The sequence below is a fragment of the Sus scrofa genome, chromosome 16 (assembly GCF_054392235.1).
Source record: "Sus scrofa isolate SSC_HxYL_T2T_F1_AM1 chromosome 16, Sscrofa_HxYL_maternal_Yorkshire_Landrace_v2.0, whole genome shotgun sequence".
Classification (NCBI taxonomy): domain Eukaryota; kingdom Metazoa; phylum Chordata; class Mammalia; order Artiodactyla; family Suidae; genus Sus; species Sus scrofa.
Genome location: NC_139398.1, coordinates 57508980 through 57526317, shown reverse-complemented (window position 1 = coordinate 57526317; position 17338 = coordinate 57508980). Strand labels below are relative to the sequence as shown.

Here is a 17338-nt window from a genome sequence, read left to right as displayed (position 1 = left end):
AGTCTTTCTATCTGCCCCCACAGAGTGCTCTGCCTTTCCAGTGTGCCCCAGCACCTCTCCTGTTCCCTCATTAGGTCTAACAAAGCGGCCTTCTTTGTGAGGACAGCCACCTGCTCCCATGGCTTCTCTGATGTAAAGGGACCAGAAGCTGTTGGAGCTGGCCAAACCCTTGCAGTTCACCTAGAGTCAGTAGGAACCACCAACCCAACAGTCCATGTAACCAGCCCAAGAGTCCTGCACAACTGACGCATGTTTGCCAGGAAATGCACTGAGCCATTCTGGAGCTGGGTCCTCAGCTATTTCGGGCAAGAATGAGTACTCTGCAAAAGGGACTTCCTCTTTTTTGAAACACAGAGCCACCAAGCGCAGAGCAGTCAACAGCATTTCTTGCTCCCTGAGCTTCTGTCTGGCTGCCAAATTACCAAGGCCATCCTAGCTCGATTTGATTTTTTTAGCTCCAGCATTAGCTAACCGTACTGAACTTAGTTGCTCGAGTCCTGTGATGGCTTCCCGAGTCAGCTGCTTCCTGTTGGCGGTGCTGTTTTGTGCCAGCTGTAAAGTCATCACCTCCTCAGATCTGATGTGCACTGAGGTGAGTCCAAACTGTTTGTCTTTGTTCAGATTAAACCACCTGGAAATGTTAAGATTCAGCATGCAGTGCTGTCTGAGCCTCGGCATTCCAATATCACTGTCTTTAAGAGGGCAACGAGGGGTGTAGAAGTTTTTCCTTACTGTGAAAAGGGAGCCACGGAACTCAGCCAGGAAGATGATCTCATAGATTCCTAGTAGGCAGAAATGAGATCTGTTCTCCTCCTCAAACCACCTCTCCCACCCCAGATAATCCCGGACAGGACAAAGGATAGCAACAGGGTTCCAGTGCAAAGAGCAGACCGCCAAACCTGCTCCCTAGCCTGTCCAATGGGCCAGCACATGGCCACGTTACCAAAGAGTCCTTCAGCTTCCTGGCATTCTGGATCGAGATCAGTAAAGACTACCTGTGCCAGGCTTAGAGCATATAAAGATCACTCGGAATGAGTCTGGCTTTCTCCTCAAGTTGGACAGTCCTCCATCTGTTTCACTAACCCACAGGAGTAACATCTGAGAGTAGAGCCAAACTGCACCTTCTGTTTTGGACCATAACAATATTTATCAACCTGTGGGATGTTCTTGGGGAGGGTGGAGAAAGAGAGAAAGGAAAAGGACTCATTCTCTTGCCACCTTCCATCACCTCTCATCCCAGCAGGGGTCCAGCACCATGGGGCCTATCAGAAAAAGACTTGGGACCAGAAGGACCATCTGTCCTGGTGGCTAGGTGGGCTGCTTTCCCAGATTGAGGCTGAATGGTGAAAAAAAGGCTGGGGTAGCATGATGGAGAAAAGCAGTGCTTTGGAGCCAGAGTCAGGAGAATAAGGGAGAGGGGGGCAAGGACCTGCCAGATAAGAGCAAGAACCAAAGCCAGGACTAGAAGAAGGCCTAGATGTGGAAAGCAACAGAACCTTGGTAGTCTGGCATTAGGATGGAATTAAGATGCGTGCTCAGACCAAGAGGAGGCACAATGCCCAGGGGCAATTGATCGGGCTGCTCTAACAACAAAGTACCAAAGACTAGGTGGCTTCAACAACGGAAACTTATTTATACAATCCTGGAGATCAAGGTGTTTGCAAGATTGGCAAGGTTGTTAGGGTTGGCTGCTTCTGAGGCCTCTCTCCCGGCTCGTTTATGGTGTTTTCTTCCCCCTGTAACTTTCCATCTTCTCTCCTTTGTATGCATCTGTGTCCAAATTTATTGTTATTGTAAAAACACCATCCATAACGGATTGGGGCCCACTCTAAATGACCTCATTTTAACTTAATTACCTCTTTGAAGACTCTATCTCTAAATAAAGTCTCATTTTGAGGTACTGCAGTTAAGACTTCAGCATATGAATTCAGGAGTATGGGGGACACAATACAGCCTACAACAGAAGGGGGCAAGTAAAAGATTTTTATCAGCCCCAGAAGGCTGCATCCTCTACACTCAGGTTGAAAAATCAATTTCAGAGGGTTGTAGGTGATATCTAAGAGGGTAAGAGTGGAAATTCCAGCTCTTCAGTAGCCAGGTAGGCTTATGTCATCCACCTCCTGACAACATCCTCAGATGGGAAAATATTACCATTAAATTCCAGCACATTGGGAAGCAATCCATTTTAAACTCATAAGTCTACCAGTTCACCTTTTAAATTATCACAAATTTTGCAGCAAATTTCATGCAGCCCATCTGAAACCTGGTGCTGGAGATTTTGGAAAGCCCTGGAAACATTGCACCAGTGTAGCTTCCTAATAATGACTTCAGGTCCCAGAGTCACTAGTTCTTTTTTGCAAATGGTTCCTACTTTAGCAGAGGTAAGGAGAAAGAGGCAGGAAGAGTACCCAAGTCCTTTTGCTGCTGTTCAGAGGCTTTCCATGCTTTCTAGGGGTAGAAGTGGTGCTGAGCATCCCAGGACCTCTAGGCCTGGCCTATGTTACAGTGAAAGATTCCCTTTTTTAGATAAGTCAGGTGAGACTGAAACCTTCCTCCCTGCAACCCTCCTTTGAAAGGACTTTGATTTTAAATGCCTTTGGGCCTATTCAATCAATACTGGATCTATATTTTCCTTTACCTCTTCTATCAAGTTTGAGTTCATGATGGCAGGATTCTAAGGCTGTTTGTTGAGCCCTCACTTCTCTATGAATACTGGGGAGGAAACTGGGAGATAACAATTTGTTCCTGAAAGTAAGGACCTTCTAGGCTTCAGGCAAGTAGAATCAAGTAGAAGTGGTAGGAAAGGAAGCTTTTGACTGAAGGGTTTGGCCCTTTTTCAGGTGAAAAAATCACCCCAGTTTATCCAATCCTTCCTCTTGCTTTCCTTTCCTCATTCATTCTTCCCTCTAATTTCAGCAAAATAAATCATATACTGTATATGTGATCATGTGACCACCATGTGCTTATCGGGCCATATCCTGAAAAAAAGGTCTTTGTCTTGCTTGTTTTGATTTCAGTAAACTTTTCATTGCAGTAAAATAATGTACGGAGAAGCCCACCAATCCTAAGTGTAAAGCACAGTGAGTTCTCACTGAATGAGCAGCACACAGATCAAAAAACAACACTGCCAGCACCTCAGAAGCCCTCTCATGTCTCTTCCTAGTCATTAGCCCCCAAGGGCACCCAATACTCCAATGTCTATCACCCTAGATTGATTTTGCCTCATTTTGAATTTTATATACATAGAATCATGCTGTGTCTCCTCTTTTGTGTCTGGCATTTTCCACTCAGTATCAAACATGTGAGATTTATTGATGATGTTGTGTATAGCCATCATTTGTTCATTTGCATCACTGAATGGTATTCTGTTGTTTTCACTAAACACTATTTGTTTATCCATTCTACTGTTAGTGGCACTCACACTGTTTTCAATTTGGGGGCTATTAGGAATGCTGCTGCTTTTAACATCCTTATCTAGATCTTTACCAAACAAATGAACAAATCTTTATTAGGTGTGTACCAAGTAGTAGATGTATTTGGTCATAGGGTACACATATGCTTAACTTTAGTAGATATTGACAGTGTTTCAAAGTGTTGGTACCCATCTATTCTCACCAGCAATGTATGAATTCTAACTGCCCCACGGCATTACTAACATTTGCTATTTTTTGTTTAATAACATTAGCTAGGGGTTCCCATTGGGGCTCAGCAGGTTAAGAACCTGATATAGCATCCGTGAGGACGAAGGTTCAATCCCTGGCCTCGCTCAGTGGATTAAGGATCCAGCATTGCTGCAAGCTGTGGGATAGGCTGCAAATGTGGCTTGGATCCAGTGTTGAGCTGTGGCATAGGCCTAGTTTCAGCTCCAATTCATCCCTAGCCCAGGAAACTTCCATATGCTGCAGGCGTGGCCATTAAAAAAACAAAATAAAATAAAAAGGAACATTAGCTATTCTGATGAATGGGTAGGAATATTCTACCAGGATTTAATTTCTATTTTCCTAATGAATAATTAAATTGAACATATTTTCATATTTTTCCTTGGCCATTTGTGTATTTTGTGTGTGTGTGTCAAGTGCCTTTTCAAGTCTTTTGCCAATTTTCTCTTGAGTTCTCTGTTTTTTGGTAGTTGTTGTTATTGTAGTTTTGTAGAAGTTCTTTATGTATTCTAAAAACAAGTCATTAATCAGATTGCAAATATCTTCTCCTGTTTCGTGGCTTGTCTCTTCATTCTCTTAATAATATTTTTGATGAATAGAAGTTCTTAATTTTAATATAGCTTGATTTATCATTGTTCCTCTATTTTCAGTGTATGTCTGTTCTGTGCTTGCGTACTCCAAGGCCACAAAGATAATGTCCTGTTTTCTTCTGGAAGTTTTATCATTTTGTATTTATTTCTAAGTTTTACATTTAAATTAATAGTCCATCTGGTATTGCTTTTTGCATATAATGTGAGGTAGATGTCAAGATGGATTTTTAATAAAACTTTTTTCAAACCTAGACAAATTCTAAAATATTCTAAAACTACCACAATGAACATCTATAAATACTCCACATGAAATTTTCCTTTTTTTTTTTTTTTTTTTTTTTTTTTTGTCTTTTTGTCTTTTGAGGGCCACACCCGCAGCAGATGGAGATTCCCAGGCTAGGGGTCTAATTGGAGCTGAAGCCACCAGCCTACGCCACGCCACAGCCACAGCAACACCTGATCCTCAACCCACTGAGCGAGGCCAGGGAACAAACGCAAAATTTCAAGGTTCCTTGTCAGATCTGTTTCCACTGAGCCATGATGAGAACTCCAAATTTTCCATTATTAAATGCTCTGTGTATATGTATAGAAATGTATGTGTTTATCATAAGTAACCAAATTGGACTTATTACCAAGTTTTTGGAGGCTGACAAATAGGCAATGCAGAGCTGGACCTCAGCTCAGTGATTTGGCTTCTTGTAAAATTTTAGATATATTCTTGAATAATTACTTGGGAGTAGAGGCATGCCTTGTCATTTCACATGGGCTCATTCTTGACTATTTTGTCCCCTTAAAACCAATGTAGGAACAGTTCCTCGAGTCTGGGTATGGGGAGAATGCTTAGTAGACTCTGCTTTAAGAGAACTCCAAGTTCATGGGTACAAGAGCTCTGGATGATGACAATGATGTTTTGATGATCCAGGGAAATGCTAACTTCTCTTGTGAGTGCTTGACGTACATTAGCCCATTAAACCTCAGAGTTGGCCTGCTGAGAGGGGTTATTATCCTCAATCTACAGATGGGCAAGAAAGGAGGCTCGGAGAACACAGACTGGTGGTTTAGAGCTGGGATTTGAACCTAAGCAGTCTGCTTCAAGATCCACAGAAAATGCACCACGTATAATTGGAATGCCCTTTGCCTGGAGGAGTCAGATTGACAACAAATTTTAGGGCCGTGACCTCTTGGGAGTGTTTTGTTTTATTTTCAAGGAGTAATTGCTAACCTGGATTTGACTCAAATTGCTGTCTCTGGATAGAGGAGTGATTAAATGAGGGAGAGTTTGGGTTCAGTGTCCCAGACTCCTCATGCCTGGGGGAGCTGGCTGTTGCATGTGCCAGGTGCAGAGGAGGCATCCAAACAGGTGGGAATCAGCACTTGCATGAGACTCAAAGAATTTTTTCTTTTTTTTTTTTTTTTTTTTTTTTTTTTTTTTTACTTTTTAGGGCCACACCTTCGGCATGGAAGTTCCCAGGCTGGGGTGGAGTCAGAGCTGCAGCTGCTGGCCTACACCATAGCTCACACCAATGCCAGATCCTTAACCCACTGAGCAAGGCCAGGGATCAAACCCACATCCTCATGGATCCTAGTCAGGTCCGTTAACTGCTGAGCCACGAAGGGAACTCCCAAAGAATTCTAAATGAGAAAATGATCTCAATATTTGTGAGGAGAAAAATTACTGTGGGATGGCAGGGAGTTGGCGCTACAACAGAAAGAAGCAAAATAAGATCCTGATTGAAAAAATGCTAATGAATACCTGGAGGGAAAAGGGATTGCAGACACAGACAGAGCGCTTGGGAGTCCTGCTCTGGGCAAAGGAGCAGCTCTGAGGCGGAGCTGGTGACAATGTGATTGGCCCAGGTCCCTGTGCAAATGCCCATGACTTGGAATAGGGATGGGCCTGCATGGGGCAGTGGTCCTGAATGCCATGTGGCTTTGCCTCTGCCCTGCTGGCTGCATAAATTCACGTTCAGAAGGGTCCTGTTTGCCTTGGAATGAGCCAAAGCAGAAGAGTGAGAAAGTGACTGGAAATTCACCCCAGACTCAATCTAGTGATGAAGCTTGGGTTTATAGGAAGTGGTCACGTGGGGCTCAGAGAAACCGCAGATGCTGCAAAAGCGACAGTGGTATCTGCCTGGAAGAGAAACTGAACATGTGGTCCCCAGAGCTGGCCCAGCCCCAGGGCAAAATGGCAGTGGTCACACAACCAGCAACCCTCTTCGACACACTGTCCTTTCCTGCTCCGTTGCATTATCATTCTGCTGTCCGGGAATTCTGTGCTATCGACTCTCAGAACCCACTCTTCCAATGTTTTGCTATGAATCCTGACAGCGAGAAAAATAATCTCACTGATGTCATTCTATGAAAAATGTATAACCTGAATCAAATCACAAGGAAACATACAAACCCCAAACAAGGGACATTTTGCAAACTATAAGCCTGGATTCTTAAAAAAAATGATAATAATAATCAATGTCACGAGAGACAATAAAAGGCTGGAGAGTCATCTCAGATTAAAGGAGACAAAAGAGATACAGAAACCAAAAGCAACGACTGTACGGGAGCATGATTATGAAATCCAAGGTGGAGGAACCCAGATCAGTCTCTGAAAAGTGAAACGGTTTCTGATGTTCTTATGAGTTGCAGTTCTTGTCATTTGCCTCTTTGTTTAGGAATCAAGAGCAGAGAGTTCATGGCAGTTTACCTAACTCGAGATGATCAAGTGTTATGACACAGGTCCCAGTGGACTTTTCAGTGTTCCTGGGACTTGGTGTGCTCTGGTTCTCAGGCTTTTCCTGAATCGAAACCAAACTACTCCTTTCCATTTGCTGGGTGCTCCTTCAGGCCACCGGCTCAGGAGAGCTCCTGCTTTATTCCAACTTTGGGGATCACACTGATGCAGAAGAGTGCTCAGTAAAGCATATTAAGGGAGTAATTTGGGTGTCAACAGGCACATATATATTCTGGAGAAGGAGAGAATTGCCAACATCCAGGCTTTTTGCTGTGGGGCCAGAATAGAGTGAGATGAATTGAGGAAAGACTCCTTTCCTCATGTGTATATGGCATCAGTTATGCCCACAGAGACCAGAAAAGAAGAGTGTCTTCTCAAAGCTAGTCTGAACCTCTGCAGCCACACATCTTCTCTCTAGGTTTTCCGTGGTCATGGGCACCAAAGAAGGGCCTAGCAGCATGGGTTTCCCCAGCAGTCAGTCCGGTATGTTTTAAGAGCAAAGTGCATTTTGCTGTCACCATGTGGATTTGTGGCAGTGCCTGAAGGACTTGGGACTTATGAAACAAAGAATGCATTACAAGAAAATATAAATATGGCATTTTCATCAGCGACTTTCTTAATCCTGTCACAATACAGAACAAACCCAGTGATTTCCTGTAAATGAGCATACTTACTGTAGCTATAAAAAGTGCCGAGTAAGCAGAGGCTGGAGTAAAACAAAAAGCAATTAAAATGGTGACACCTCTGAAATGCCACACTTCAGAGCAAAGGCAGGTATGTGCAGTCTTCTGTTTCCAGCTAAGCAGACCTGTGTGCAGTATGAGGAAAGCTTTGGATTTAGACTTAGATGGAGCTGGACCCGGGCAGTCTCAGTGGGACCTCTAGTGAGGCCACTATGTGGCCAGGAGAAAGCAGGACCTGAAAGGTTGGATGAATTCACACAGAGTCTGAGATGAGCTGAGATGGCCCATGGTTCTGGGATGTCTGTCCTTTTTTATGTCACCAAGTATACACTAAGGAATCATTTCTTCCTTTCCTAGGAACCTCCCCATACAAAAGATACCCCATCAGACTGTCGTAACTGCCCCACTATCCTTTATCCCAAGGCATCATCCAGATAAATTACGAGCCCACAATTCTATAGACTTCTCACTCCTCCCCATTTTTGCCTGGTTAGTCCAAGATTTAGAACTTGATTTAGGGCATCTAGAAGCAGTAAATGGCAGATGTCAGCATACTTGACTCTCCTGGGATCCAGGATGAGGAAGGTTTCTGAATTTATGTGCAGGGCTGAGCCCAAATCCTGGGTCTGGTATCTGCAGTTCCAGAGATCTAAAATGAGTCATATTTCAAGAGTACAAGGCCTTATAACCTAAGGTCTGTGTGTTTGGCCAGTTTTTTTTTTTTTTTAACATTGTATTAAGATAATTTCTAAATATCTACAAAAGCAGTTAGTTACAAGGAACCTTGTATGCATCACTCCACATTCAACAACTACCAACATTTGGTCTACTAATTTCCTCTATTCATTCCTTTTTTTGCAAGAGTATTTTAAAGCAAATCCCAAGAATCATGATCTTCTGCCTCTAAATACTTCAAACTGTATCTCAAAATAAGAACATTTTTCTTACATAGATGCGAGGTTAATATCATTAACAAAATTCACAATTCTTTAATATTCTCTAAGATCCTGTCCTCATGCAAATTCCCCTAAAAAAAATTTAAAATATCTTTTCCCAAATGCTTTATTTGAATAAGGCTCTAAAGAAAGGCTACTCTATGTAATATGATCCAGCAATACAACTCCTGGGGGTATATCTGCACAAAACTTTAGGAAAAGATACATGCACTCCAATGTTCATTGAAGAACTATTTACAATAGTCCAGCAACAGATGAGTGGATAAAGGAGAAGTGATACATATATACAATGGAATATTACTCAACCATAAAAAAGAAGGAAATAATGCCATTTGCAGCAACACAGATGGACCTAGAGATTATCCTACTAAGTGCAGTTATTCAGAGAGAGAAAAACAAGTACCATATGCTATCACTTACATGAATCTAAAATACAACATAAATGAACTTATTTACAAAACAGAAACAGACTCACAGATGAAGAGAACAGACTTGTGGTTGTCAAGGGAGGTGGAGGGGTGAGGGAGGGATAAACTGGGAGTCTGAGGTTAGCAGATGCAAGCTATTATGTATGGAATGGATAAACAACCAAGTTCAACTTAAAGCACAGAGAACTGTATTCAAGAACTTATAATAAACCATAATGGAAAATGATATGAAAATGTATATATATAATGTATAACCGAATCACTTTGCTATATACCAGAAACTGACACAACATTATCAACTATACTTCAATAAAGAGTAAATTAAAAAAGAAGGGCTCTTCTACTATTTGTTGGTTATGTCTGTTAAGTAGCTTTTATACCTCTCTTATTTAAAAAAATTAATTTCATCAGGGTATAGTTGACCTAGAAAGTTGTGTTAGTTTCAGGTGTACAGCAAAGTAAATCAGCTCTCTCTTTGTCTTTCTCTTTCTCTCTGTCTCTGTCTCTGTCTCTCTCTCTATATATATATACTTTTTTTTCCCTCATTCTTTCTCGGGTTGTTTTCCCAAATACCTCTCTTTCTCTGAGGGCAGCCTCCTCTCTCATCCCACCCCCTTCCTCTCCACTTCCACCAACATTTACATGTTGATAAAAACAAAATCAGTTATTCTACAGGATGCTCCCCCTCCCCTTGCCTTTGGCAGATTGCTACCTTGTGATGCTCTTTATCTGAAATCCTCCATACCACTTGTAGACTGACAGTTATGCCTCAAATCTGGATTGGATTCTAGGTTGTGCCACCTACTTCATATTACGTCACATCACAAAGCACCTAAGACCTGATTGTCTTCTTTTGTGGAAGCTAATATAGAGTTGATCTGTTTGTTTTGAAGTGAAAGAAAATGTTTTCATGCATCCAAAATAAAAACTCTAAAACAAATTATGTTCAGAGCAGTCTTGTTTTCATCCCCACTCTTCTATCTTGTTCCTTCCCTTCCCTTAAATACAACCAGTTTGGGGTTTTCCCCCCACGGCTTCTTTTTGAAAATATAAGAAAATACATACACATCTTCCTTACACAAAAGGTAGAGTACTATATATTAAATACTACATACCATATACATATATACTAATGACACTCTGTATCTTGCTTTTTTCACCATTCAATAAACCTGCATATCACTCCATATCAGCATCTGGAGATTGTATTTATTCCTTTTTCAACCACACAGAGTTACATCTTGTGAATGTACCATATTTCAACTAGTCCTATATGGTTATTGCCAATGTTTTACTGTTACAAAATACTAAAATGAATAGTGTTATGCACAAGTCATTTTGTGTTGTGTTTTTTACAAGCATTATGTTTGCTAAAGATTCCTAGAAGGGGGATTGCTGCTCAAAAGGATAAAACATGTAATGTTGCTAGACAGTCAACCCGATACTGTCTGATGTTAATTTACATTGTTTATTCTCTTCAGAAAGAAGCCAACAGAACATATAACTGTGAAAATTTAGGTCTCAGAGAAATTCCTGACACTCTACCAAATATGACAGAATTTTTGGAATTCGGCTTTAACTTCTTGCCTACAATTCAAAATACAACCTTCAGCAGGCTCATAAATCTTGTCTTTTTGGATCTGACAAGGTATGTATGTGAGGTTTTGTGTGTGTGTGTGTGTGTGTTTGATGTTATACTTAGATCAAAATGCAGCTTGCATTCAAATTGTTTACAGGACCTTCTTTGGGGCACAAGGACAACCTGCTTATTCTGCATGTTTCCCATGAAATATTTTTATACAGGTAAAATATAATTTAAATAAACACCAATCAGTGGAGAAGAAGGAGGCTTGTTCTCAAATTAGGTTGTGTCAGCAGTACTATTTAGGAAGTTCTAAGGAAGATCAATGACAAAAGTAAAAACAAATCTTTTACTAAATCGGATGCCGCATCATACTATATTTTAGCATAGCTGCCTATTAATGGGTGTGACATTTTAAGAAAAGTTTGGAGGAGAAACATATCATTTACTAACCTTTTTTTCCTGAAAATTGGAAAAAGAGATCATATTTTGTTCTAGAGGCAGAATTAGGATTCTAAAGGCGGTACCAGTGCTTGTAAACCAACAGATAGAAGTATCACAGGAAAATAAGGGATGAGAGTAAGAGAAAAATGCAGCTTGTGTGTTAGGGGGAAAGGGCTCCACATGTGGTTGAGGTCTGTAGCCCTTGCAAGCAGCCCTGTTTCTTCGACTTTGTCCTTCGACTTAAGCTTCTACAGAGCAGAAGAGTAGTCACATCCATAGCACTGCACATTCACATCTGCACAACCACCTCTGGGAGGTAGGCATGGGGAGTATTGCCATCCTAATCTCACTCATGTTAGATGAGAAAACAGAGGCTCAAGGCAATGTTGTGAGCTTGCTTAAGGTCACACAAGAAAGAAACCAAGGCTCTGTTCCCCTAACTCATACTCCACAGTTCCCCAAATGACCACAGGCCACCTCCCCAGCCAATACTCCATTAGATACAACTGAGAGAAAGCCCCGGCCTTTCAGCTCATTCTGCTCCCTACTTACTTTGCCCCAAAGAAATTTACTTTCCCTTCTCCTTTACCATTTCTCATTTTCAGATGAGATGAGTTTGACCATATTTATTTATTAAAAATATATATATATATATTTTAATTTTTAGCCATCCCATAGCACATGGAGCTCCTAGGCCAGGGATCAGATAGAAGCCACAGTGGTGATCTAAGCCACAGCTGCGGCAACAAGGGATCCTTAACCTGCTATGCCGGGCGAGGGATGGAACCCGTGTTGCAGCATTCTCAAGACATCACCGATCCTGTGGTGCCACAGCGGGAGCTCCTTGACCACATTTTTAAGAAATACTGGGCCAGGATAATTTTGGAGATAGAGGATTCTGTTTCCTCTTCCGCTATTTTCAAAAAGTGATAAAAATGGGACCTCATACTTCCTAAAACCCTCCTCCTCTGCTCCCCTCCCCACCTTTTGGCCACGAATGAGACACTTTTTATTTCTTTCTACAGTTGTAATTTCTTTAGCATTACCAACTTGCTTTTGATTCCCTTTGCTTATTTTCCTTCTTGCTTTTCAGACTTTACTCTGTGGAATCATTTTTCTCTTTCCTAAAGCACCGCTTTAGACTTTGCTTTAGTGAGTGTCTGTCAACAGTCAAATCCCTCAGTTTTCATTTTCTGAAAATATCTTTATTTCACTCTGATTCTTGAAGGATGGCCTTGGCTTCTAGGTGGACAGATGCTTTTTCTCAGCTCTTTGAGGCTATCTTTCCAGTCTCCCTTTGCTGCCGTTGGGAGGTCGGCTCTCCGTCGAGTCATTGTGCTCATGTCGGTAATCTGTCTCGTCTTCTCTGAATATTTTCAATAGCTTCTCTTTGTCCTTGGCATTCTGTAACATCACAGTGATGCATGGTGTTGGTTGTCAGGCTCCTTGAATCTGAAATTGGTATCTTTTATCAATCCTAAAATATTCTAGCCATCATCCACTTGAACTTCAGTTTGCCCCCATTTACTCTTGTATCTCCTTTGGATCTCTGACTAGACTTACATGACGTCTTCTCATCTGTCCTTTTATTATTATTATTATTGTTATATGATTTTTGTTTTTCCATTATATTTGGTTTACAGTGTTCTGACAGTTTTCTACTGTATAATCTGCCCTTTATATATCTTTATATCTCATTTTCCATCTCTGGGTTTTTTGGACTACATTCTAGCTAAGTTTCTCATATTTACTTCTAGTACATCAATAGCCTTTTCAGCTGTGGCTACTCTCCGATATAAACTGTCCAGTGGCTTTCTAATTTCAATTATTAACTTCTTCCATTTCAATAAGTTTCACTGATTTTTCATTTTACAAATATATGAGATCAATTTTTTTTTTTTCTTTTTTGGCCTCCCCATGGCATATGGAGTTCCTGGGTCAAGAATCAGGTCTGAGCTGCAGTGGCAACCTATACCTCAGCTGTGGCAACACTGGACCCTCTAACCCACTTTGCCAAGCCAAGGATTGAATTTGCGTCCTGGTGCTTCAGAGACGCTGCCAAATCCATTGCACCACAGTGGGGACTCCATGAGATCATTTTAATATTTTTTTGCTTCATCGTATTTTGGTTCTTACTATTTCCTTGAAACATATCAAACATATGTTTGACATAAGAATATTTATTATGTTTTGATAATATATAACAGCTATATCATATATTCTTGATATATATCATATATATGATATAGCCATATGTTATCAGATATATCTGATAACTCTGGCATGTGCTTCCTTTTTAAATCTGATTCTGTAGAACTTTTTTTTTTTGGCTGACATTGGCTAATATGTTTTCCTTATGCATTTAGTGTATTTTTATTTTGAGCTCATTTATCATGTGGAACTTGGTGTAAATCTTTTTTTAAAATGTTTTCCTGTAACTAGATAATACCAATGAATTATTAATATTGTCATATGTGACACTGGCATCATGGCTATGGAAAATAAGCCTATTTTTTGGAGACGCATACTGAAATATGTATGGCTACCTAGGATTTGATTTAAAATAATTCAGGAGAGAGATGAGGGAATACATGAAGCAAAGAAGCATATGCAGCAAAATTGTAAGAATTGTTGCATCTATGTAGCTGGTATATGAAAGTTCATTGTACTATTATTCTACTTTTCTGTAAATTTGAAAGTTTTCCTTATTAAAAAAAATTAAGTCCATTACTCCAAAAAAGGTTTCTTTTTATTGCTGCCAGCTACCTGGAATCTGGTAGAAATGCCACTCCCATCCTGGAATCTCTCTGAGCTAAATTTTCCACTTGGGTTTCTTTGGGGAGGTCCACAGAGACAGTGTAAATTCAGGCTACAATTCTCATAGGTAGAAGCTTGTGGTTAGGGAATCTCAGAGGAGGCTTTTCTTGTTGTTATTGTTGCTGTTGTTCTACCCAGAGCCAAGGCCAAGACAAATGTATATCCTCAAGGTCTCCCTCTGTGATTTTTCTTTGTTTAAAGTCACCCATTGAAGGATTCCTTGTAGGCCTTGGTAGTTTGCAGCTTTTTGAAAGGACCTCCCATCCTATCCCCCAGCTTTCTCTCCTGCCACTAGTACAAGTGGCTCATTAAAACCCAGGCTCTAGACCATCAGGGATTGACAGATATTGGCAGATATGACAAAGCTAGCTCCCGGGCTCACTTAGTCCAATGGATTCAAGCTTTCTGTTGACAGTGCGTTTCTAAGCAATTCCCTTATTGCCTTCCAGGGCAGCACTGTGTGTGTGTGTGTGTGTGTGTGTGTGTGTGTATTCCAGCATTTTTAAGTGCAACACTAGGAGGGGTGTCTCTGAACCTCGTGTCATATTTCTATGGAGCATTTTCATATATATGATTTGAATCACAATCATTCTATAAAGTAATCATTGTTGCTATACTTTATGGATGAAAAAACAGAGGTTGAGAAAAAGTTGCGAGTTGCCCAGGATGGCACAGATCCACATTTTACATACCATGTTATGTATCATGCCTTATATATGACATGTTTTATATTACTGATAATAGTAAAGAATTGTTTGATTTTGCCTATGATCAGACCACTGAGTGTTCCCTAGGTTCCAAACACAAACCTCTGGAAGTTCAATATAAAATACTGGGAAAAAATTTTAGGTCAGATTGTTCATATCTGAGGCTTGTGATGAATTCAACAGGCCTTCTGTGGGCACCAAAGAAAGTTCTTTTATGTTTTACTTTGAATAATAAGGTACACTGTTTTTACCAAATACAAATGATGGCTTTGTTAATACAGGTCACTGTGAATTTTTTTCTTTTCCCTATTTAGTTATTATTAAATACTATTATCTTTTTAAGGTGCCAGATTAACTGGGTGCATGAAGACACTTTTCAAAACCATCATCAATTGAACACCATTGTGTTAACAGGAAATCCCCTGATATTCATGGCAGAAACATCACTTAACGGACCCAAGTCACTGAAGCATCTTTTCTTAACCCAAACAGGAATATCCCATCTTGAGTTTATCCCAGTGCACAATCTGGAAAATTTGGAAAGTTTGCATCTTGGCAGCAACCATATTTCTTCTATTAATCTTCCAGAAAACTTCCCAACACAGAATCTTAAATTTCTGGATTTTCAGAATAATGCTATACACTACATCTCTAGTAAAGCCATAAATGCTCTGGAACAGGCCACCGACCTAAGCCTTAATTTCAATGGCAATGACATTCAAGGCATTGAGCCTGGGGCTTTCAATTTGAAAACCTTTCAAAGTTTGAACTTTGGAGGGACCTCCAACTTAGCTGTTGTATTAAAAGGTCTACAGAACTCTACTGTTCAGTCTCTTTGGCTGGGGACATTTGAGGACACTGATGACCAAGACCTCACTTTAGTCACATTTGAGGGACTTTGTAAAATGTCAGTTGAGAGCATCAACCTACAGAAGCACCATTTCCATGGCTTCTCATCTTCCATGTTTCGGTGCTTCACTGGACTCCAGGAGTTGGATCTGACAGCAACTCACTTGCAAGAATTACCCTCTGGGATTGAGGGTATGAACTCTCTCAAGAAATTAGTTCTCAATGCAAATAGTTTTGCCCACTTGTGTCAAATCAGTGCGGCCAGTTTCCCATCCCTTATGGATCTCTATATCAAAGGTAACAGGAAAAAACTTGACCTTGGTGCCAGGTGTTTGGAAAAACTAGAACATCTTCGGAAACTTGATTTAAGCCACAGTGATATCGAGGCTTCTGACTGTTGTGATCTGCAACTCAAAAACCTGCCCCACTTGCAATACTTAAACCTAAGTTACAACGAGCCCTTTGGTCTCCAGGATCAGGCATTCAAAGAATGTCCTCGGCTAGAACTCTTGGATTTGGCATTTACCCACCTGCATGTTAAGGCTCCACAAAGTCCTTTCCAAAACCTCCATTTCCTGCAGGTTCTGAATCTCTCCCACTGCCTCCTTGACACCAGCAATCAGCACCTTCTAGCAGGCCTCCCGGATCTCCGGCATCTGAATTTACACGGAAATCACTTTCAAGATGGGAGCATCTCAAAGACCAACCTACTTCAGGCTGTGGGCAGCTTGGAGATTCTGATTTTATCCTCCTGTGACCTCCTCTCCATAGACCAGCAAGCATTCCACAACCTTGGGAAAATGAGGCACATAGACCTAAGCCACAACAGCCTGACAGGTGACAGCATCGATGCTCTTAGCCATCTGAAGGGGCTCTCTGTCAACGTGGCTGCCAATAACATTCGCATCATCCCCCTCCATCTCCTCCCTACCTTGTCTCATCAGAGCACCATTAACTTAAGTCACAATCCCCTGGACTGCACTTGCTCGAATATTCATTTCCTAACATGGTACAAAGAAAACCTGCACAAACTTGAGGGCTTGGAGGAGACCACGTGTGCAAACCCCCCATGGTTAAGGGGAGTTAAGCTGTCTGATGTCGAACTGTCCTGCGGGATGACAGCTGTGGGCATTTTCTTTCTTATAGTATTTGTATTCCTGCTCATCGTCCTGCTCATTTGTTTAGTGAAGTTTCTTCTTAGGTGGAAATACCAGCACATTTAATGCTGAAGGTTTCTAGAGATGGCAAATAAATATGTTGAGCAAATTGCCTTCAGTAAAGGAGCCGTTTGTGGTCAGTTAACAACCAGACTTTTCAGATTGGTTCCTGGAGCTGGGCAGGAATTCACTGTGCTTTTCTGAGGCCCAGAACTAATGAACCTCCCGGGAAGGTAAACAGAGCAGGGCCAGAGGCCAGATGCAGCTGAGAGAGACACAGAGCCATTTCCTCACACCGAAGGTGGGTGCAAGTTGAGGAGGACACGTGGCAGGGAAAAGCCAGGTGGGAAACCCACCAGGAGGTCATCCGTCCACTCATGACCATCCCTCCGAGCACCACCCACCCTGGCCCTCAGAGGCAGTCGTCACCTCCCAAACGTGGCACTGCTGAGGACCCCAGCTCCCTGCTCTCTCACCCATGGCTGGGGCACTGTGCTTGGGCATGAATTCTCAGTGATGCAGCCATTTGGAAAATAAGTTGGGAATAAAGTCTCTATTTAAATGGATACCGAGTTGCTCTGGCTCTGGTGTAGGCCCGCGGCTGCAGCTCTGATTCAACCCCTAGCCTGGGAACTTTCACGTGTCAGATATATAGCCCTAAAATGCAAAAAAAAAAAAAAAAAAAAGAAAAAAGAAAAAAGAAAAAAAAGAAAGAAAGAAAAAAGGGAAAACACAACA

General features: G+C 41.3%; 2 protein-coding genes across 4 annotated transcripts in view; one reads left to right on the top strand and one right to left on the bottom strand.

Moving 5' to 3' along the window:
• Positions 1-17338, bottom strand: part of LOC146395592 (uncharacterized) — a 795612-nt gene that overhangs the window by 771813 nt on the left and 6461 nt on the right. The window contains exons 5-6 of one of the 3 annotated variants that reach the window (XR_014831457.1): positions 15974-16099; positions 12153-12474 (exon numbers count right to left, since the gene is read on the bottom strand). Coding sequence is in view for 1 of the 3 variants with exons in the window: in XM_085002419.1 (XP_084858545.1) it covers positions 15974-16015 (42 nt within the window). In the remaining 2 variants the exon portion in view is untranslated. Of the gene's footprint in view, positions 1-12152; positions 12475-15973; positions 16103-17338 lie in introns of those variants that run through there. The other 2 variants (XR_014831459.1, XM_085002419.1) reach the window with 2 other exon arrangements.
• Positions 387-17165, top strand: CD180 (CD180 molecule). Its single transcript, NM_214357.1, has 3 exons — positions 387-592; positions 10526-10692; positions 14938-17165. Exons 1-3 carry the CDS (start codon positions 503-505, stop codon positions 16664-16666), a joined length of 1986 nt encoding a protein of 661 aa, NP_999522.1. The 5' UTR covers positions 387-502; the 3' UTR covers positions 16667-17165.

Excerpts from the sequence above, each read along its gene's own strand:
- CD180 (NM_214357.1), top strand. The coding sequence starts at position 503 with ATGGCTTCCCGAGTCAGCTGCTTCCTGTTGGCGGTGCTGTTTTGTGCC. Across the intron at positions 593-10,525 it reads CAGATCTGATGTGCACTGAG|AAAGAAGCCAACAGAACATA; the intron begins GTGAGTCCAAAC and ends TATTCTCTTCAG. Across the intron at positions 10,693-14,937 it reads GTCTTTTTGGATCTGACAAG|GTGCCAGATTAACTGGGTGC; the intron begins GTATGTATGTGA and ends TATCTTTTTAAG.